This window comes from Theropithecus gelada, chromosome 16 (genome assembly GCF_003255815.1).
Source record: "Theropithecus gelada isolate Dixy chromosome 16, Tgel_1.0, whole genome shotgun sequence".
In the NCBI taxonomy this organism is placed as follows: Eukaryota; Metazoa; Chordata; class Mammalia; order Primates; family Cercopithecidae; genus Theropithecus; species Theropithecus gelada.
In genome coordinates this window covers 14,337,636-14,360,234 of record NC_037684.1, presented here as the reverse complement: position 1 = coordinate 14,360,234, position 22,599 = coordinate 14,337,636, and the positions used below count along the sequence as shown (strand labels likewise).

At 44.7% G+C, this 22,599-nt stretch overlaps 1 protein-coding gene across 1 annotated transcript in view; it reads left to right on the top strand.

Annotated features, from left to right (window-relative positions):
- YPEL2 (yippee like 2) overlaps positions 1-15,838 on the top strand; it is a 61,222-nt gene extending 45,384 nt beyond the window's left edge. Inside the window, exons 3-5 of the mRNA XM_025363368.1 lie at positions 8,585-8,628; positions 9,614-9,722; positions 15,240-15,838. Of these exons, the coding sequence (XP_025219153.1) occupies positions 8,585-8,628; positions 9,614-9,722; positions 15,240-15,329 (243 nt within the window). The 3' untranslated portion in view covers positions 15,330-15,838. The remainder of the gene's footprint in view (positions 1-8,584; positions 8,629-9,613; positions 9,723-15,239) is intronic.
- Positions 15,839-22,599: the final 6,761 nt, after the last annotated feature.

The window sequence follows — 22,599 nt, the reverse complement described above, 5'->3', positions numbered from 1 at the left end:
GAGTCTCGCTCTGTCACCCAGGCTGGAGTGCAGTGGCCGGATCTCAGCTCACTGCAAGCTCCGCCTCCCGGGTTCCCGCCATTCTCCTGCCTCAGCCTCCCGAGTAGCTGGGACTACAGGCGCCCGCCACCTCGCCCAGCTAGTTTTTTGTATTTTTTAGTAGAGACGGGGTTTCACCGTGTTAGTCAGGATGGTCTCGATCTCCTGACCTCGTGATCCGCCCGTCTCGGCCTCCCAAAGTGCTGGGATTACAGGCTTGAGCCACCGCGCCCGGCCTCCCCTCGGCTTTTTACCCCCATCTCAAAGGTTCCTAGACAGGTATGTGACAGTCTTTTTAAAATCATAAGCATATACAGTGGCTTTGTTCTATTCTAGTCTTTACTGGTGACCTATGTCCCCATGTGGAAGACAAATAGAGTCAGGAAGTTCTTCCTTTATAATTAAGTCTCTCATTTCCGTCTATTTCCTCTTGTTCTTATTGCAGAGAAGATGGAATAAATCCCCTTCAGTCTTTCCTCTTACCTAAATGTTCACAGCTTCTTTCAGTTGCACTCGGGTTCTAATTCTGCAAGTTTTAAACTTTGTTCTTTATCATCACCCCTCTCACTTTCTCCATATGCATCCTCAAGGCTGAAATCCAAACAGGATCTAGGACTGTTTTGCTTGGGTTCCAACTCCTTGGAATGGAGCCTATGGCTTACTTTGACCCAATATAGGAAACCTCACCAAGCCTAACCATGGTTGGAGAAAAGAATGGAAAAAGGACTGATCTGACCCTTCCCTACAGAATGTGAGATCTGTTGAGTTGTTGGGGTTTAGCCAACACTCCAAGGGCAAAGGTTTTACTAATCCTCCTTTGTATCCGTACCTAAACACTTCTGATGCCCTCTCACTGAGACACCTAAAAGTACTTTAAAGGGGTTGAAATGTATAGTGCCTTGAGCAAATCCATAGAGACAGCAAGTAGATTTATGCGTGCCAGAGGCTGGAGGCAAGGGAGATGGAGGCTGACGGCTAATGGTGTGTGATTTCTTTTTGGAGTGTGAAAATGTTCTGGAAATAGATAGTGGTGATAGTTGCGTGACCTTGTGAATATAAGAACCACTGAATTGTCTACTTTAAAAGGGTGATGGTAATGTGAATTACATCTCAATTTTTAAAAGCTCAAGTTTATGTTTGTACCAATAAGTTTTTTTGTTGGTTTTCTTTGAACTCAGCACATCAATAAGTTTGGGGTTTTTGTTTTGTTTTGTTTTGTTTTGACAGGGTCTCACTCTGTCACCCAATCTGGAGTGCAGTAGTGTGACCTTGGTTTACTATAACCTCCACCTCCCAGGTTCACGTGATTTTCCTGCTTCAGCCTCCTGAGTAGCTGGGATTACAGGCATGTGCCACCATGCCTGGCTAATTTTTCCATTTTTGGTGGAGACGGGGTTTTGCCATGTTGGCCAGGCTGGTCTCGAACTCCTGACCTCAAGTGATCCGCCTGCCTCAGCCTCCCAAAGTGCTGGGAAAAGTGCTGGGATTACAGGCTTCAGCCACCATGCCCAGCCTAATGAGTTTTGTTTAAAGCTATATAATAGAAACATTCTAACAGTAACGAAGTATATAGAGTCTTGAAGTTTATGAAGCACTTGATAAACAATATCTAACTTCTTTTTTTCTTATTGAGATGGAGTCTTTCTGTGTCTCCCAGGCTGGAGTGCAGTGGCGCCATCTCGACGACCTTTGCCTCCTAGGTTCAAGTGATTCTCTTGTCTCAGCCTCCCACGTAGCTGGGATTACAGGCATGCATCACCACACCCAGCTAATTTTTGTATTTTTAGTAGAGTCGGGGTTTCGCCGTATTGGCTGGGCTGGTCTCGAACTCCTGACCTCAAGTGATCTGCCCTCCTCGGCCTCCCAAAGTGCTAGGATTACAAGCATGAGCCACCACGGCCAGCCCTAACTTATCTCTTATACAAATCTGGTGTGAGTGAGAGCTATTTTATTGTGCCTCTTTTACAGACTAGAAAATTGTGGCTCAGAGAGGTTAATGAGCTTGTTCAAGGTAGTAACATAGCTAGTATATAGCACAACCAGGACTGGTACACCCTGGCAATATGACTCTGAAGCTTGTGCAGGTAACACTGTGTATGAGTGGTAAGTTGAGGAAGCAAGTGCCAGGTGCTTTAAGAGAGGTGGATTCACAGAAAATTGTAACTGGAAAAGTCTCATGGGGAGCTTCAGTTCCATCCCTCCATTTTGATGGAGACATCGAATTGCAAAGTGGGGGAAGCCTTGCCTTTTGGCATAATAGAGAAAGAGGGAGACCAAAGTCACCAAAGAAAGAGGTTTGAAGAACCAAGTAGGTTAGAGTCAACGTTTTCATCTCTCTCCTCCAGGCTCCTGAAAAGGCCAAAGAGGAGAGGTAGGGACTTTTTACTCTGTGCTTCATTTACCTCACTTGCTGTTCTCAGCAACCCTAGGAAATGGACATGGTTTCTACTTATAGATGAAAAAGATGTGGCAGCTCAGAGGTTAATTAACTCTTTCAGGGTCAGGTGACTAATAAGTTGAAGTTGTAAAGCCAGGACTTGAACCTGAATCTTCTGATGCCAAGACTAGATCCTCTTACCCTGTGCAGATATGCAAGGGGTCACCTAGTTCCCAGGTGTCAGCTGGTGAGGCAGGTGGGCGTCTGCTTCCCCGATCTCTGTGCACCTCCTGAGGGATATGCTCGGTGGCTAATGGTTGATCTTCCTAGAGAGAGAAGGGGGCCGAAGTGTGAGAGGCTCTGCTCCTCTGCTGGACCCTTCATGTAGGGAGAAGCCTGTTCAAGTGAATAGGACTCCAAGGTGAGGACCTGTATCTGTCACCGGGGGAAGAAACTCACACGTTTGCTCTGTTGCTGCCTCCCGCTTCAATCCAGAGTATTCATTTTTCTGTGGTTCTCCTACTTTTAAAAGGAGTTTCTGCCTTCCAGACTTCTAAAGGGGCCCAAAATCCGTGGTTTTGGCTACTAAACAGGAAACTCAAAGCCCTTTCCATTCCTTTGAGCTGGCTGGAAGGGCTGGGCCTGGAACTATTACTTCACTTTAAAGGACAGAAGAAAAGTTTTGTGCGGCTTAAAAAACAAAACAAAAACCCTTTCCTGGAGGCCTGCACACCAGCCTTGGTTGATACACAACATGGAAAAGAGCTGCCTTGTTGCCTGGCAGTAATGACAGCAAACAAATGTGTCTGACAGTCTGTTTGGCATCTCCTGGTCTGAAATTCTGTTTGCTTTATTCTAATTGCTTCCTTAACTTCCTTTCTGTCTCCCCACCTTCGGTACCACCCTCACTCCAGGGAGTGCCAGGCCGTGCCAGGCAGGGCTGGGCCCCACAGGATCCAGTGACCCAGCTGGGGCTATTCTTGTCTGTGTCTATCTGCAAGAAGCTTGTTGTTCTCCATGGCTGTTTTTCTCATCATAATTGTTGACTTGGCAGGGGCCCCAGAATGGAACCCATGATGGAAAAGGCTTCCAGAGCTCTGCCTCAAAAAACACAGCTGATCCCGAGTGCCAGGCTGAGGAAACAGAGGTTCATCGATCCTGCTCCTCACGGGAACCTGAGTGGCTATGGCCACCAGGACAGCCCTGAGAAGGGGGTTCAGTACCCTTTGTACCTGTGGGCCTCTCCCAGCAGACTCTCTCAAACCAGGCCTGGAGGAAGCCATTGGAGGTGCCTCGGGGCCTGGCTGGCATTTCTCTGCTCTGCCACGTGCCCTCCCCCACCCCAACTCTCTCTAGGAATTCTAATCTGTGTCAGGCCAGAGAAAGTGACTCTTAGGACCAGCCTGGAAGCAGACAGGAACCCCCAGAACATTGGCCTTCACACTTTTAAAATGACATACCCCATCAGTAAAATATTTGAGCATAAACTCCTAATATGTATATACTTATTTATTAATTACGTATGTGTGCTGCCATGTAATATGTACATTGTAAGCATACAATTTTTAATGAACATTTATATAATTTAAATGGATGAAAGAAAATAATTATAAAATTGTTTTAAATTTTACTGAAGGTATATGTGATTGGATATACTCCTTTAAAAAAATCTTGGTTGATCACTTTCTGATACAGTAATTCAAAAGACCTATTCTAATGAGAGGGTTGTTCTTGAAAACTCTCAAGAAAAGTGGTTTTTTGGTTTTGGTTTTGGGTTTTTTCTGTAAAGATGAGGTCTCACTGTGTTGACCAACTGGTCTCAAACTCCTGACCTCAAGTGGTCCTCCTGCCTCGGCCTCCCATAGTGCTGGGATTATAGGCATGAGCCATCACACCTAGCACTGAAAAGTATTTTTACTATATTTCAGAATTATCCTTCACAAACATAATTTTAAAAAAAGAATTAAAAAATATGAAAATGAGCAAGGGTTCAAACCCCTCTGAAACTCTTTGTTTGGAATAGTTTTAAATAGATTAGGGAATTGCTTACAATTCCTCATTGTACAGATACAGGAATAGAGTGTGCAGGCATAGATTTTAGAAATGACTTATTATTTTACGAATTTATTAATTTAAAAAATTTTTAATTTACATACAGTAAAATTCACTCTTTGAATATGAGTCATACGAGTTTTAACATAGATAAGTCTTAGGACCTGGGCGTCTTACAGTCTATTTAGTTTTATAGTCTTATAAATATATAGTCTAATAGTGATAAGACTTTCTTTTGTTATAGGGCCTAAGAGTACCGTTCTTCTGTTACCAAGATAACAGATCAATTCCATCTCTCTTACTAACTCTTACAGTTAAACATTCTTTTTACCAATCTTCTTAGCGTAATGTGTTTCAAATTCATCCATGTTGTTCTGTATATCAATAGTTTGTTCCTCTTTATTACAGAATAGTATTATATTATATGGATATACCAGTCTACTTACCCAGTTACCATTTGAGACATTTAGGTTGTTTCCAGTTTGGGGCGATTATGAAGTAAGCTGTTAAAAACACTCTCATACAGGTTTTTGTGTGAACATAGGCTTTCGTTTCACTTGGGTAAGTGAAATTGCCAGCCTCATTTCCAAAGTTGCTGTACTGTTCTGCAATGTTTGAGAGTTCCAGTTGCTACATATTCATGCCAACACTTGGTTTTGTCAGTTAAAGAAAAAATATTTAACCATTTTGATGTGGACTGATTCTGATGAAGTTCAGTTTATCAGTTTTTTTCTCTTTTATAGATTGTGTTTCTGGTGTATCTAAGAACTCTCTTCTAACACAAGGTCACAGAGATTTTCTTCTGAATATCCTCCATTTCAAATTAATTTTTGTACAAGCATATCATTTTTTAGCCACAAAAATAATATAAGGTAAAAATATTGACAAAAGCCAGTTCTCTCTATAGCACAGGGTTCAGGTACTTTACCATAAGTGAACCCCTTTGTAGTACTCCATCTCATATGCAAAACATTGCAAAGATCCTGTTATTTAATGATCTTGTTTTTCAAAAAAATAAGATTAGCCTTATTCACAGAAACAATAGTATTCACAGTATGCTGACAGCAGAGGCAGAAGAAGAACACCTTTGTCAACTCTGACCCCCACAGTGGAGCCCCTTCCTTCCAGATACCTATACATACAGGACACATGCCAGTCCAGGGAAGGCCTAGTGGCAATCCATGTATTGTAACCGTTTAGCAAAACTTATTTTTTAAAGATAAAATATATAAAATGAGCTAGGGTTTCCTCACTGCCCTGGAGAAAAGGGTTGTCTGGGGGATTGTCTTGCACACCTTGCTGGGATACCGCTGCCCTGGTAAGTCTCACAGTGTTGCTTGTCTCCCTGTGTTTCTAATTGTGTCTGGCAGAGAGTCAGTGATCCAGGGGTGAGAAAGAAGTGAATGCATTATTCAAAGCCTTTCTCTGTCATTAATGGTGAAGCTCTGTTGCTTCCTGTTACTTTCCTGTCTGCTTTCTTCTGGGATTTGTTTCTCAATAGCCACCTTCTTCTAAGCTCTGAACTTGAAGGTCTTAGCAAATGTTTCTTAGAGGATGACATTCCAAATTACCTGTAACTTAGGACCATGGAATAATAAGAGAATATAATTTTGAAGCTAGAAGGGGATTTGAAGATCAGCCAGTTCAAATCTCTTATTAAAACCAAACCAAAAAGAACTGTGATATCCATAGAATAGAATACTACTCAGCAGCAAAAAGGGAATAAATTGTTGATATGTTCAACATGGATGAATCCTAAAAGAATTGTGCTGAGTTTTTTCACTCAAACACATATACACTGTAAATGAAAATACATTTCGTTTGTTTAAAAAAATTCTGGACTGGACGTGGTGACTCACATCTGTAATCCCAGCACTTTGGGAGGCCAAGGCAGGCAGATTGGGTGGATCACTTGAGCTCAGGAGACCAGCTTGGGCAACATGGCAAGATTCCATCTCTACAAAAATTCCAAAATTAGCCAGGCACGGTGGTGCACCCCTGTAGTCCCAGCTACTCGGGAGGTTGAGGCAGAAGGATCACTTGAGCCCAGGAGATCAAGGCTGCAGTGAGCCATGATCATGCCTCTACACTCCATCCTGGGTGACAGAGTGAGACCTTGTCTCAAAAAAAGATTCCAGAAAATATAAATTATAGTGACAGAAAACTGTAATCACCTATGGATCTATAAGTGGTAAGAGGATTCAGAGGGGAGGATTCAGAGGGATATGAGGAGATGTTTGGGTGTGATGGGCAGTTTAATCTTGATTGCGGTGATGGTTTCACAGATATAGACAGATATTAAAACTCATCCAATAGTACACTTCAAATATATACCATTTATTATGTCACTTATAGTTCAGTAAAGTTGTTTATAGAAAACGAAAGAAACTAGAGACAATGTAATTGACTCAGAATATTTAATAAATGACTATTGTGTGCCAGATGCACGTGCTTATGTGTTGGGCACAGAGAGAGATTGAAGACATGGCACACGCCTTCAGGGAGCTCACAGTCTACTGAGGGAGTGAGATAAATAAACAGATGATTTCAATCCAGGATGCTAAAGACAAAGGCAAACAGGCTGGGTGCAGTGGCTCACGCCTGTAATCCCAACACTTTGGAAAGCTGAGGCAGGCGGATTGCTTGAGCCTAGGAGTTCAAGACCAATCTGGGTAACATGGCAACACCCTGTCTCTATAATTTTTTTTTTAATAGCTGGTTATGGTGGTATGCACCTTTGGTCCCAGTTACTCAGGAGGCTCAGGCAGGAGGCTCGCTTGAGCCCAGAAGGTGGAGGCTGCAGTGAGTCACGGTCACACCACTGCACTCCAGCCTGGGTGACAGAGTGAGACTCTCTATCTTAGGGGGGAGAAAAAGGAAAGAAAGAAAAAGGAAATGTAGGGAACATGAAGAGTCCAGAACATGGGTGTCATTGGGTGCCACCCATGACAGGACACCCATGAGGCAGGACAATTGCTTGAACTCAGGAGATGGAGGTGTAGTGAGCCGAGATCGCACCACTGCATTCTGGTCTGGGTGACAGAGCAAGACTCCATCTCAAAAAAAAAAAAAAAAAAGAATTTTTGTCTTTCACACTGGCCTGCAGCACTGATCTCTGACGTCCTGCACATCTGACAAAAATGGTTGTCTCGCGTGCTAATCTGAGTCCTGTCTGGTGCTCACCTACCCTCTGGTCATCTGTTAGCCACTCACCTCCTTGTTTGTTGGTTGCTTTTCAGGGCAGACTAAGATATTAAATTCAGGACACCGTTGTTAGGCCACATTAAAAATGCAGGCAGCAGTGCAGAACATGGCTGGCTCATGTCAGGCAGGCTTCTCAGTGTAACCAGAGAGGGAAAACATGGACAGGGCCTGTGTTAATGAAAGCAGATGCCAGATTGCATGGCAGGCTCTGGCTCCTGTTTCTCCTGTTCCGTGCCTCCCTCCAGCCAGAAGAAAGAAACCCCTGTGTAAAGCTAGAGGTTAAAGTGGAATTGCTGCTTCATGAGCGTTTCTGTGATGCAGAGATCGAGTTGCTTACATCTCAAAAGAGCTCCTATGCTCCCATTTAGGATTGTAAACTGTCCTTGGAATCTTCTAGAAGGCATGACAAGCGATGAGTGTGGGTTGGATAGTTTATTCTTGGGTTGGGGATTTTTTGCTGCCTTTGTTAGGGCTGGACCAAGAGGCCAAGCAAAAGAGCTTGTGGTGGTTTCCATGCCTGGGCCAGCCTGGGAAAGCTGTGGCCAGCACAGATGGCTGAAATCAAGTGGGACCAGGAATGCCAATGCGGATTAATGATCTCAGGTGAATTAATTGTATCAGGCAATGTCAGGAGGGAAGAAGTGTTTAATGACATGGTGGGTTTGGGTTTTTTTTATTTTCTCACCTGGGCTAGTGAAAACAGTCCAGTGGGCCAGATCGAGCTTTGTGGCTCTGTTTATTCTGCCATCTTCTCCGCCCCCACGCCATCTGCCAGCGGCACCATTAACTGGCTCAGTACTCCCTTTTGCTGTGTCAGTCCTGGAAGGTCATGCTTATTGCGATTGGGGTTGGTTTCCCAAACGGGTGGGTGAAATGGATGTCTAACTATCAATTTGTTTTCTTGTGTTTCAGTCGTTCCAAGGAAGTCAAGGACGAGCATACCTCTTTAACTCAGTGTGAGTGCCTCTGAATGGTACATTCCTGGTGGGGTGCAAATTCAAGGGCTGGGAAAAAGCAATCCTTGATGATGATTAAACAATGAACCCTGCCCTCTCTGCCACAGTAAAACTCTGTGGAGCATTACTCTCCACAATTGGTAGTCAGTTACCTTTGGGGAACATTTCTTGCCAACATCTCTGGCTAAAAATAATATATTCACTACACTCCCCTCAGAGGGCACATCAGAGGACTGTAGTCCCACAGGGAAGAAGCTGAGGAGATTCTGAGAGCCTCAACATGGAGGGCTCATAATGAGATCTGAGATATGTCACTGGGGAAGAGAATAGGGGTGAATAAGACACCAAGATCTGCCATGGGACCTAAGGAGGAAGGAAGGCCCACTTCGGGCAGATGTGTAGTTTCCAGGGCCCTCAGCCATTCCTGGGCACCAGGTTTATCACCTCTTGCCTGGGAAGGGAAGGTGAAGCCCACATAAGCCTGATAAACTGTAAAAGTGGAAATCTGGCCTGTGGCTTGAGCTGGGCACCCTGGGAAGGAGTAGAGCCTATTCAGCACCCAGGGATCACTCATTCCTGTGTGAGGACCACTCTGTGCTGCCATGTGTGGCATCAGCTTCGTTCAGTCCTCAGTAAGCTGTGAGGACCTGTGCCTATGGCTGTGGACTTCACAGTGTGGCTGTCAGCTTGTCCCCCTAAGTCACAGATTGGAAGTATTTGTTAGACAAATTAAAATTTGAAGCAAACTCTCAACCATAAAGATTATTTCTGTAGACCCACTCCACTGGAACTTGCAGATCTGAAATTCCTTCAGCTGAGATATTTCCCTGTGGCCACCTTTTGGAGATCGGTTTAGACCCGCTCAGCTCAGGGTTGGCTCCCTTTGGGGCAGCCTTGCCCAGTTAATTTTTGCTGGAAGCTCAGCTTGAATGACTGATATGCATGTCACTGACTACCCACTCTCTCTTTTTGTGCCTCAACATAGAGTTAATGTGGGCTGTGGGCCTGCAGAAGAGCGAGTGTTGCTAACAGGACTGCATGCAGTCGCAGACATTTACTGTGAAAACTGCAAAACCACTCTGGGCTGGAAATACGTAAGTATAAAAGAGTCTGGTTGGTAGAGGGCTGGAAGGGAATTGCCAAGAGCCTATGCCAGAAGAACACTTTCTTCTACTGACTTTCCATGGCCTTGTGGGATTGTCTTAGACCAGGATAGTCACCTGTCTACCACGCTCATTCTTTCCTTTCTGTTGATATATTTCTCTCCTCCTATTCATTCCTTCACAACTACCCCTGAGACACACACCCCTTTCGATTTAATAAATAATAATAGTAATGGCATATAACCTTTCTTGACAGCTCACTATATGCCAGCCATACATCAGCAGCCTTAGAGGTTAGGCGCTGTCTTCACCTCTATTTTATGGATAGGGATACTGAGACTTACGGAGGTTAACAATATGTCCAAGGCAATCTAGCCATTTAATAGCCACACCAGGATAGGAATCCATGTAATATTCTGTTATTTATTTTTTATTTCTAAATTTTTCATTCTCAAAGGAGGTGACCATGTAGTAGTATTCTGACACAGAGCCCATGCTCTTTTTTAAATATTAAACAAATTTATTTTATTTTATTTTTTATTTTATTTTGAGACAGTTTCACTCTGTTGCCCAGGCTGGAGTGCTGGAGTGCAGTGGCGCGATCTCGGCTCACTGCAACCTCCGCCTCCCGGATTCAAGCAATTCTCCTGCCTCAGCCTGCCAAGTAGCTGGGATTACAGGCATGCGCCACCACATCTGGCTTATTTTTTGTATTTTTAGTAGAGACAGGATTTCACCATGTTGGCCAGGCTGGTCTCGAACTCCTGACCTCAGGTGATGCTCCAGCCTCAGCCTCCCAAAGTGCTGGGATTACAGGTGTGAGCCACCGTGCCTGGCCAACAAATTTATTTTTTAATAAATAGAGACAGGGTCTCACTGTGTTGCTCAGGCTGGCCTCAAACTCCTGAGCTCAAGTAGTCTTCCCAAATTGGCCTCCCAAAATGCTGGAATTATAGGCATGAGCTACCGTGCCTGATCAAGAACCCAATAAATATTCCTAAAACACCTAGGTACCAGGCCCTGAGCAAGTCATTATCTAAAACTGCCTTAATTAACATCCACTGTCAGATGTAGTCATGGCTGGACGTCTCCCAAATGGACAATTATTCTTTCATTGTTTAACTCAGCAAAAAATGTTAAGGTCCCTTTGGGGCCTAGGAAAAGTGAGCAGTCCTTTGCCAGAGTGAGAGGAGAGAAGGACCAGGATCTGCTTCAACACTAGGGACTGATTGTTCTAACATGCGCTGGGGTCACCACATAACCATAGACACTGCCCCTATAATCCCTCTAGCTAGCGGTTAAGAACCATCTAGGCAGCTAGAGTGAGGTTCAAATTTGGGCTCCATGACTTATTTGTCTGTGTGTCCTTGGACGAGCTACTTAGCTTCTATGCTAAGTTTCCTCATACTTACAGAGTTGGTTTGAGTGTTAAATAGTATCATGCCCGTCTTCACCTTGCATAGAGCATATGTCAGTGAAAATTTACTTAAATTGTTATTATTATTATTGGCAGATTTTTTCAGCCTGCATGTGTACATCCATGCATTGCATAATTCTTTCTATTCTTGCCCTCCCTGTCATTGTGAAGATAGCGAAAAGTTGGTCTTCCTGTCTCTGGGAAGGCAATTTAGTCCATGTAAAATGTCTCAAATTCCCTATCCTGTCATATGGCTCATGAACTGCCTCTGGCTTCTGAAGGAGCCTGAAGGAGTTGTCAAACCTGCCGCAGAGTGCTAATGATATGTCAATGTAGGTTCATCCATTGTAACAAATGTTCCAATCTGGTGTGGGATTTTGATAGTGGGGGAATCTGGAGGTGGGTAAGCGGGTATGTGGGAAATCTCTGTACTTTCTGCTCAGTTTTGCTGTGACCCTAATGCTGCTCTAAAAATAACATCTTTTGGGAAAAAAATATATTTATACACATATAAAATAATGTGAGCAATAGATGCCAGGCACAGAATTATGATTCCATTGAAATAGTTTGAAACTGTGGAAATCATTAAAAAAACAAAACAAAACAAAAAACTGCCCCAGGTGGAATCTGCAGTGGAACCTGGTAGCACTGCCTTCAGATTCCATTTTCCCCATTCTCTGGAAATGTTCAGGATTACAAACAAAAATGGGGCCAGGCACAATAGCTCAGGCCTGTAACCCCAGCAGTTTGGGAGTCCAAGGTGGGTGGATCACCTGCGGTCAGGAGTTTGAGACCGGCCTGGCCAACATATAGTAAAACTCCATCTCTACCAAAAATACAAAAATTAGCCAGGCGTGGTGGTGGGTACCTGTAATCCCAGCTACTCAGGAGTCTGAGGCAGGAGAATTGCTTGAACCCAGGAGGCGGAGGTTACGTTGAGCCGAGATCATGCCGTTGCACTCCAGCCTGGGCGACAGAGTGAGACTCTGTCCCAAAATTTAAAAAAAAACCTAGACAGTTTGTGTTGTGTGGTGCCAAGACGGGTTAGCCACAGCTTCCTATGGTTGACTTGGTTGTTCCTGTGGGAGAAGCTGGACTTGGCCATTCTGTTCCCTCTGTACAGTCATGGGCCCCCTCTGGGTGATCTGGGGTGGGAGACACAGTTCTGCTTGTGATTATCCAGAAATGTTCTTCATTGCTTCTCGGCCTTTTGGCTAAGATCAAGTGCAGAAAAGTTCTCCCCTTCCCGTGTTTCCCAGCCTCTTGGCTGTCTTACTGCCCTGAAGATGTGCTGGATTGAAGATACACAACAAGCCTGAGTTGGTTGGTTTTGCTCCATGCTTGAGGTTCAGATAAAACGATTCATGCTTTTGACAAAGGTTTATCAAAAGCCTTTGACTAAATACCAAAAAAATTGACAAGATCCAGTGCCTGCCCTCAAAGTGCTGACAGTCATGATGGCAGCTCAGGAGGAAAACCAACGTGAAAACAGATCAAACAGTCTGACAAGCACTGGGATGTGCACAGCACAGCAAGGACCCCAAATATGCATCCGTCACCTCCTATGTGCAAGCCCAGGGCACCTTCCTTTTTTTTTTTTTTTTTTTTTTTTTTGAGATGGAGTCTCGCTCTGTCACCCAGGCTGGAGTGCAATGGTGTGATCTTGGCTCACTTGCAACCTCCACCTCCCGGGTTCAAACAGGACCTGCCTCAGCCCCCAGAATAGCTGGGATTACAGGCATGTGCCGCCATGCCTGGCTAATTTTTTTGTATTTTTAGTAGAGACGGGGTTTCACCATGTTGGTCAGGCTGGTCTCGAACTCCTGACCTCGTGATCCACCCACCTCGGCCTTTCAAAGTGCTGGGATTACAGGCATGAGCAACTGCGCCCAGCCCTAAATTTTTTGTATTTTTAGTAGACACGTGGGTTCACCATGTTGGTCAGGCTGGTCTCAAACTCCTGACCTCAGGTGATCCACCCACCTTGATCTCCCAAAGTTCTGGGATTATAGGCGTGAGCCACCCCATTGTTACCTCTGTGAAGTAGGTGTGAATCTCCCAGTTCTATTTTATTTTATTTTATTTTATTTTTTTGAGACAGGCCCCAGGCTGGAGTGCAGTGGTGCAGTCTTGCTCACGGCAGCCTCAACCTCCTGGGCCCAGATGATCCTCCTGCCTCAGCCTCACAAGTAGTTGGGACTACAGGTGCATGACATCACACCCAGCTGATTTTTGAATTTTTTTTTTGGTAGAGATGAGGTTTTGTCATGTACCCCAGGCTGGTCTCAAACTGGCCTCAAGCAATCTTCCTGCCTCATCTCAAAGGGTTAGGATTATGGGTGTGAGCCACCACGCCCAGCCGAAATTTTTTTTTTCTGTAATGGGAAACTCATTTTCTTAGTTTTGCTTTCTCCTCCTTCCCGCCCAAACACATTACTGTGGAACAAGGGACCTTATTCCCAAAACACATTTCTCTGTCGTGCGTATACACGCATATGTGCGTGTGTGTGCACAGAGACAGGGAATAATGAAGTGTCAGGGAAATTGCTGCTGTGGTGTGCCTGAGCTCTTGTTCTGAAATTCAAAGCCCATGAGCTCTAGAACAGAAAACACAGTTGATACAACTGTGACCCAGAACCCCCAAGGGTACACCTCAATTCCTTACTAATTCTGGGGGCTCCGGGAAGGGCTGATGTCCGCTGCTTGTGCATATGGAGCTGAGACACAGATGACCAGTGTTTTTCGGAGAATACACCAAGATGTTCTTACGCGTGTATCTCTGCAAACAAAAGAGCCCTTTATCCTCTGCCTCTGCAGGACTTCTTTCGGGGGGGTTTATTCGCTGGGAGAGCCCACAGTGCTGTGGGTGTAGAAAAGTCACCTGCCAGGTGGTTAGTATGACATTCTCCCTCTGGGGGGCTGGCAGTTGGGTGGGGCTTGAGGGCTGCCAGGTTCTCTGGCCTGGAGTTTATACAGCTCCTGTCTCCACACATCTGACATAGAAGCAGCAAGAAAAACCGATTGAAAAGGAGACCTGTCTGGCCTCTTGAGTATTTTGTTCCTCTCCCTGTCATCTCTAAGCCTAACAAGTACAATTTAAAATTAGAACCAGGCTTTCCTGTGTTCTTAGAAACTAGCAGGAATGACACAGAAACTTTATGGATCTCTCCAGAGGGCAAACTTCCGTTAGCACCAGAAACCAAGATTTATATATATATGTAAATGTACTAATTCATTCAGCAATTATGTATTGAAATTCTATTATGTGCCAGGCAGTCTTCTAAGGCTACAGCCATGAACTAAATATGAAAGTCTATGCACAGAATGAAGTTTATATTGTAGTCATGGGAGACAGAGGATAAACAAAATAGAAATGCAAATTATAATGTATGTTCAGAATTGAGAAGTACAGCAGAGAAAACTAAAGCAGGGGTTGGGGCAGAAGGCAGAAAGGGAGTACTGGAGTGGAAGTTGGATTTTAAGTAGGGTAGTTGGGGAAGACCTTACTGAGGGGGTGACATTGCAAAGACTTAAATGAGCGAAGCTCCTGGAAAATTCTGTTGTAATGTTGTGAAAGTCCTGGTGTTGCCTCAGTTCTGCAGCTAAGCGAGGGGGACATAAAGCACTTGAGGGGTAGGAATCATCTCACTGAGTCAGGGTGAAGCTGGGACCAGACCACGGTGATGCTGATACCTGTCATCCACCTCTGCTTTTCTGCTACAAAAGTCATTTCCTTGGCCGGGTGCAGTGGCTTATGTCTGTAATCCCAGCAGGTATGAGGGAGGCCAAGGTGGGTGGATCACCTGAGCCTCAGGAGTTAGAGACCAGCCTGGCCAACATGGTGAAACCCCCTCTTTACTAAAAATACAAAAATTAGCCAGGCATGGTGGCGGGTGCCTGTTATCCTATCTGCTTGGGAGGCTGAGGCAAGAGAATCGCTCCAACCTGGGAGGCGGAGGTTGCAGTGAGCTGAGATTGTGTCATTGCACTCCAGCCTGGGTGACAGAGTGAGACTCCGCCTCAAAAAAAAAAAAAATCATTTTCTTGTCTTCGGTCGTTCAGTATCTCTTCTCTTCCTCTGTATTTCCTAGGAACACGCCTTTGAAAGCAGCCAGAAATATAAAGAAGGCAAATACATCATTGAACTAGCACACATGATCAAGGACAATGGCTGGGACTGATTGGACAGCATCTACCCAACCCGTGTCCACGTGAACGCCATTCAACTGAACATTCTTCCCAAGCGTGAGAGAGTGACTGACACTTGGTTCCATCCATTTAGGGGCCTTGCCATCTGGGGCATCCTCCCACCCTGACGCCATCTTTCTGGTGACCGGCCTCTAAATCGCTGTCTCTCTGTCTCTTTGCTTTGTATCTGTTTGTGAGTTGATCCTGGCTTCTCTCTCTGTTCTAGTTTTGGCTGAAAACAAAACAACAAAAGGAACAGATCCTTGACCGCATGGCGGCAGCCCACCTTGGTAAGGGCCCCAGGGCCCGTGCGAGAGCTGCCTGACGGCCTCTTGTCAGGAGAGCAGTGGCATGGGGGCGTGAGGAAGAGGGAAAGGGGAAACTCTTAAGGGTCCTGGCGCGGGGAAGGGGTGGAAGGGTGTGGAGGTAGGAACAAAATTGCGCTGCTCCTGGAGACCTGATAACTTAGGCTTGAAATAATTGACTTGACTAAAAGGACAAAGAGAAAAAAAAATACCTCATGACTGCATTCTCTCTGACCAGAAGCTTCTGTTCCTGACACCAAATGTGCCAGGTTAGCAAATGAGCACAAAGATGTGGCCCTGATTCTAGTCGGCGGGGCGAGGGCCTGGTGCTCCTGGGCTGAGTGGGGGAGCGTTCTGGCAGCAGTGAGTGACTTGGGCAGTGGCCCGGTGGGTGCGATGACTCTGGTGCCTCGCTCAGTCTCTGGGCAATCATCATCTTTGCCTCTTTAGGCACCGTAGATAAGGTGTGAGGGGACTGTCATTTGCAATGGGCTTAACATCCAAATATCCCAAAGGCTTTGACCAGCAACCAAGTAAAATCAGTAATTGAGGAGAGCAGGGCACAAAGGGGCTGCAGTTTGGGAGCTCTGAAGAAATGGCTCAGATATTGAGCCAGAGAAATAAAAAGTAGGATCAATTAGCAATTCTTACTGCCCTTCCTTCTGACCCCTCATAAGAGGAGTGTGGTGAGGGAGGGGACTGGGTAGGGGTAATCCCTGGAGGGGTTTAGATTGGAACCAGTTCAGGTTTGGTCCATCTTTCCTTTTTGGTTTTACAGTGGCTTCCGTGGGATCGACAATTTCTTGTTCATAGTTCGGGTGTGTTTCTCCAGTCCTGTTACTGTAGACTGTAGAAAGCATGGGCCCCAGGCTCTGAGCTTAGTAATAACCTGGCTGGTAGATTCCTCATGCCCCTAATTGCCCCACTTAGGTCTGAATGTCTTGCACGGAGAGAAATCTGCTGTCAATGTGGTCCAGCAGCAGGGAGGAGTTCTGCCCAAATCCGATACTACCCTTTCCCCACATCCAAACATCCTTCGATTAGGAAAGTGGAGAGCATCCCTGTAAGGCCCATAAGAGAAAGAGGAGTTTGTTACATTTAATCAACACTGTGAAGTCTGTTCTACAGCAATTCAGCCAGTCCACAGTATATGACTGAAACTCACTTAACTAGGTTCGTTTCATTTCCTAGACTGAATATATTATTGTGCGTGTTAGGTAATTCTCAGCATCTCCTTCTCCAAGTAGGCCGACCCTCTCGGAAAATTCACCCTAAAAGTCTCACAAAAGAATGAGTTGATGGAGAGACTCTGTAAAGCGATGAACTGAGATGAAAGCAGCCCACAGCCCAGGAGCTTTTCAGAATCACATCTGCAGCAGAACCAATTTCTGTTCGGAGCGCGTCCTTGGTGGAAATGGTTTTTTGTGTGTCTCCATGCACTGATGGTGGAATGGGAGCCCCAAGACAGGTGTGGGCTTGCCCTGCCAGGGGCAGGTGGCAGGACTGACAGAAACCAGGATAGCTCCAGGATTCTCAGGAGAGAGCCCCTGTAAGACAAATGGATTCTTAGAAATTGACTTTTGTTCCCCAAGGCTTCTGTCCAGATCTTTCCAGTGCTTTCACAGCCCTGGGAGGTCAACTTGTTCTTCCCACTTTACTGCAAGGTAGACTGAGGTTCAGAAGAAATATTGAATTTCTGCTCCCAGAAGAACAGTTTCTCTGGCTCACAGGCCCAAGTTCTCAATGAAATCGTTTTTCAACTTTCACATTCCTAAGCCGGCTTCCCGGCACAGAAGCCATGGATTTCCCCTCTCTCCCTTCCCCTCCTCAGGGAAAGTCTTCCTTCATGGATTTTCCTTAGACCCTTTCCTCAGGGATTGTCCTGGCTATTTATTGATAGTCTTTCCCATAGGAAGAAAATGGGGGTTAACCATGGGGTAGGTGTTTTGTCTTTCAAACTGAAAATGGAATGTGGTGACATCAGCTAGACATGGGGTGCCCTCAAGTTTCCAGGGGGGCAGAGAAGAAGACCGATGTGCCACTGTTCTTCCTTGGGGATGAGGCCTTTGACTGTTGCATGGATCAGAGCAGGCTCCAGTCAGACCCTGGTTCTGAGTGTTTTTTTTTTTTTTCGATGACTATCCAGTGAGCCTCCAGTGGGTGCAAGGCGCCATACTTGCTGTGAGAGAGCTGAGTAGAGTGTTGGTTTTTCCGTAACTACAGGGGAAAAAAACTCATTAGGCTTTCCCTTTGTGTCAGTGAAACCAAAAGTGCTTCTTACAACATTCGCTCTGTTCATGGGTTGTCTATCTAACATTGAGCAGCCTTGGAGAGGCCACAGCTGAGCTATGGAGATGCTAAATTAACTCATGGCCTCAGTCAGTTCATTCTTTAATTTCCTCACCAAATTATTGACTTAGAGCGTAACCAAAGACCTCATTCATTCACCCCAGGTGGGTTGGGGGAATTGGAGTTTGTTGGTGAAGTCTGGGGGCGGGGTGTGGGGAGTGGAGACGGAGTAAGGAGACTTGAGAAAGGGAAAAGCATGAAGTTCTATACCTCAGCCAGCAGCTGCCTTCGTTTGGAACTGAAGTCCAGCCAGCAGACTCTCTAGCTCCATCTCCCCTGTGCCACCCTAGGTCATACGACCTTGGCCACCCTGGAGTAGACCCAGACCCCTCGGGACCCGGGACATTAGTCTCAGGCTGCTGATGGATTGATTTGACATGAATCAAATACAGCCAAACTCGATACCCACAAGCTGTCAGCTGGACCTGACTGAGTGTTCTTCCTGAGTTCACGAGGATAGGCTAGAGTGCATTTTTACTGGTGGATCAGTGTGTGCAAAAGAGATGACCCTTTAGAAAGAGATTTTCAAGTGGATATATATAAAAGAAACAGTTGCTTGTAAAATATACTTTTGTAAATAATATTTAATTTTTTAAATAATATATTTGGTGCTGTTTTCTCAGATCCCCTGAGAGCACTTTTTATTTTCATTTTAAATTTTATGGTTTCCTTTGCATTTCATGAAGTATATTTTAAGGGAAACAGTGATCACCAATACACGTTTTCGGTTTTTTATTTTTTATTTTTATTTTTTTTAAGGTCTCTATCACTTTAATCTGGATCAAGGCTTTAAAGCAATGCCTCTCTGCATTTTTTCCCCAGTGGAACAGACTCTGCAGTACATTAATCAGGTTGAGAATTGAAATATTTTCTTGCATCAGTATTGACTAGAAAAGAAAATAAATAAAACCAAGTTAATTTAGTAGTAACAACTTACAGTGATTCTTCCTGTTGGAAGAATTTCCAACAAATCAGAATCACGTTTTTGGTTGTGCGTGTGTGCGCGCGCGCGTGTGTAAAAAGCACTTTCAATTGTGCCTCCTGTTTTCTCGAGTGGGGACACTGTAACTACAGTTTACACTTTGGGCGCATACAGTTTTTCTTCTCTTTTTCTCTGGTTGTTTCTGTTTTTGAGTGGACCAACAGCAGAACCCACGAGGATTTTTTGTTTTCCTGAGCATGGAGCTGTTGCAGGTTTGCTCCTTTTTCTTGCTCTGTGTGCTCAGCTTTTACAGACTGTAAAGGAGATCTGTTGTTTGTGATGATGGAGCACAGTCAAATCTGTGCTTCTAACTGAGATGAGAGTGTATTAATCACGTATCACAGGGCTCCAGCTGTTTTAGAAGCCACATCATGTTAAACATTAACTGGTTTGGATTAAAAGAACATTAATAAAATAATACACATATCTTAGTGATAAACAGCTTTTTTTTTTTTAAGGTCAGATTGCCTCAGGTTCAGAAAGAGACTGAGAAATCAAATCTTGAACACAATCAACTTACATATTTTAAAGGAATCTGCCTCAAATGAGAAAATATACTAGTTGTCTAGATAGAGGAAAGAGATATTTAATTTTTTTAAATTAAAATAGTTATGAAATCTACTGGCAGTAAAAGGTAAAGCCAAGAAGAAACTGAAAGCTATTCTCATGTTACCAAATTCTATCTGCCCATATGTTTTTGTATAACATTTTGGTGACAGTGGGAGTCGGTCCCTTTCCCAACCTGCAGAGACTATCTTCCAATACAGAATCTGTCTATTTATGCTTGTGTTTACAAACTGTGTTTGTTGGGTTTGGGTTTTTATTTTCTTTGGTGGCATTTTTCAGGTCACTATGCTTCTATAACAAAGGTAATTGTTTTCAAATAATTTGTCTTCACCTTTTCCCGTATTTGTACATAGTGATTCAGTATTAGAGAAAAGTGCATTGTTTCTGTCATATTTCCAATCTGTGTTGGTGCTCATTTGAGAAAATAAAAGTTTTCAAATATTAACTCTTTGAAGAGCTCATCTGTCTTCGTTGACCCAGTGTGTTTGATCTTGACATTTCATATTAAAATATTTAAAGGCCTAAACCCAGTCACAGATCTGTCTGAGATCCTAAGGGCTTGTTTTTCCCAAGGACAGTCAGCCAACTAATGAATAAACAGCCGGTCTCATGCCTATCTGCAAATGCTTCTCCTGGCTTTAGATATCAGAAATGCATGAGTGACCTTTATCCAGTTCTGTGTACTAAGCCCCATATTCATAGACTCTGCAGACTTTTCTGATGACACCAATTTCTTTGGAAATAGTATTGCATGAAGTAAAGGGGAAAAAAAGAAGTAAAACAACAAAATTATGTCAAAAAGGGGTGGTATTATCTCTGAATGATTGGCTAACAGAGACCAGTATTCACAGTTATATGGCATATCAGATTTTCTCATTTTTATTATTTTATTTTTATTTTTATTATCAACACATATTTGGTAAACATGTGTTTGATTCCAGGCACTGGGCAAGGCAGTTCTATCATCCTAATAAGTAAGCTGTTTTTGTTTGCCAAGTACTCTTCCTCCAGTCTGATCCATATGCACACATTGTCTTGTATATCCAGTTGTTGTAAGTAAATTTTGTGAGCTGGTGCCTTCATTTAACATAAGCTAAACAATTTTGTCTCGGCATCATCATTTTATTTTTTATTTTCATTTTTATTCTTTTGAGACTCTGTCGTGCAGGCTGGAGCACAGTGGCACAATCTCAGCTCCCTGCAACTTCCTCCTCCTGGGTTCCAGTGATTCTCCTGACTCAGCCTCCTGAGTAGCTAGGATTATAGGTGCGTGCCACCATGCCCGACTAATTTTTGTATTTGTAGTAGAGATGGGATTTTGCCATATTGGCCAGGCTGGTCTCGAACTCCTAATCTCAAGTGATCTGCCCAAGTCGGCCTCCCAAAGTGCTGGGATTACAGGTGTGAGCCACCGCGCCCAGCTTATCATTTTATACTGTATCTTAAAGTACCTTTTCAAAAGCTTGCTTCCATATCTTACGGAGTACCCATCTTTTACAGGCAGCCAGAATGGCAAAGAAGATACTAAAACCACACAAGTGTGCATGTTTCACATTGCTAATATTTTTAAAGCCTTTCTATGGCCAGGCACTGTGGCTCATGCTCATAATCCCAGCACTTTGGGAGGCCAAGGCAGAAGGATGGCTTGAGTCCAGGAGTTTTAAGACCAGCCGGGGCAACATAGTGAGACCCTATCTATATAAAAAAATTAGCCAGGCATGGTGGTGCGGGAGGCTGAGGTGGGAGGATTGCTTGAGCCCAGAAAGTTGAGGCTGCAGTGAGGCGCAATTGTGCCACCAGACGCCAGCCTGGGTGACAGAATGAGACCCCGTCTTAAAAAAAAAAAAGATCTTTTATAAAAAAGGACATGCCTTCTCTCCCTCCCACATATTTTCAGCTACCCATTCTAGACACAGCTACAGCTGACTTTTATTTGTCCTTCAGTATATTATCTTCTTCCAGTGACCTGTTTTGCTTCAGTGGATGTGCCTGTTATCATTTCATTCTTGTTTGCCTTTTGCAGAGAATGATGAGAGAAAAAAGAATGTGCTTGAGACAACCAATCTCAAGCCAGCTTTGGGTCCTCATTCTTTCAAGCTCTTATTTCCCTCCTGGGAGAAAGGGAGGGGAGAGGACACTCCCCATTTTGTAGATAATGAAATTGAGGTCTTGTAAGGTCTCATTACTAAACCATATTCCAAATTTTAGTGTTGTTAAGTCTTTTTTTTCTTCGGAGATAGGGTCCGGCTCTGTCACCCAGGGTGGAGTGCAGTGCTGCAATCTCTGTTAACTGCAGCCTCCACCTCCTGGGCTCAAGTGATCTTGCTGCCTCAGCCTCCTGAGTAGCTGGGACCACAGGTGCACACCACCACACCCAGCTAATTTTTTTTTTTTTTTTTTTTTGAGACGGAGTCTCGCGCTGTGTCACCCAGGCTAGAGTGCAGTGGCGCGATCTCGGCTCACTGCAAGCTCCGCCTCCCAGGTTCACGCCATTCTCCTGCCTCAGCCTCCGAGTAGCTGGGACTACAGGCGCCCGCCACCACGCCCGGCTAGTTTTTTTGTATTTTTAGTAGAGATGGGGTTTCACCATGTTAGCCAGGATGGTCTCGATCTCCTGACCTCGTGATCCGCCCGCCTCGGCCTCCCAAAGTGCTGGGATTACAGGCTTGAGCCACCGCGCCCGGCCCACACCCAGCTAATTTTTGTATTTTTTTGTAGAGCTGCGGTTTTGGCATGTTGCCATGTTAATTCTGATGTTACTTCACACGACACTTTCCCAGTCTGCCCACCCTGACTGCATAATAAGAGCTCAGGGAATGCAAATTAGAAAATTCACATAAACTGGCCGGGCGCGGTGGCTCACGCCTGTAATCCCAGCACTTTGGGAGGCCGAGGCGGGCGGATCACAAGGTCAGGAGATCGAGACCACGGTGAAACCCCGTCTCTACTAAAAATACAAAAAATTAGCCGGGCGCGGTTGTGGGCGCCTGTAGTCCCAGCTACTCGGGAGGCTGAGGCAGGAGAATGGCGTGAACCCGGGAGGCGGAGCTTGCAGTGAGC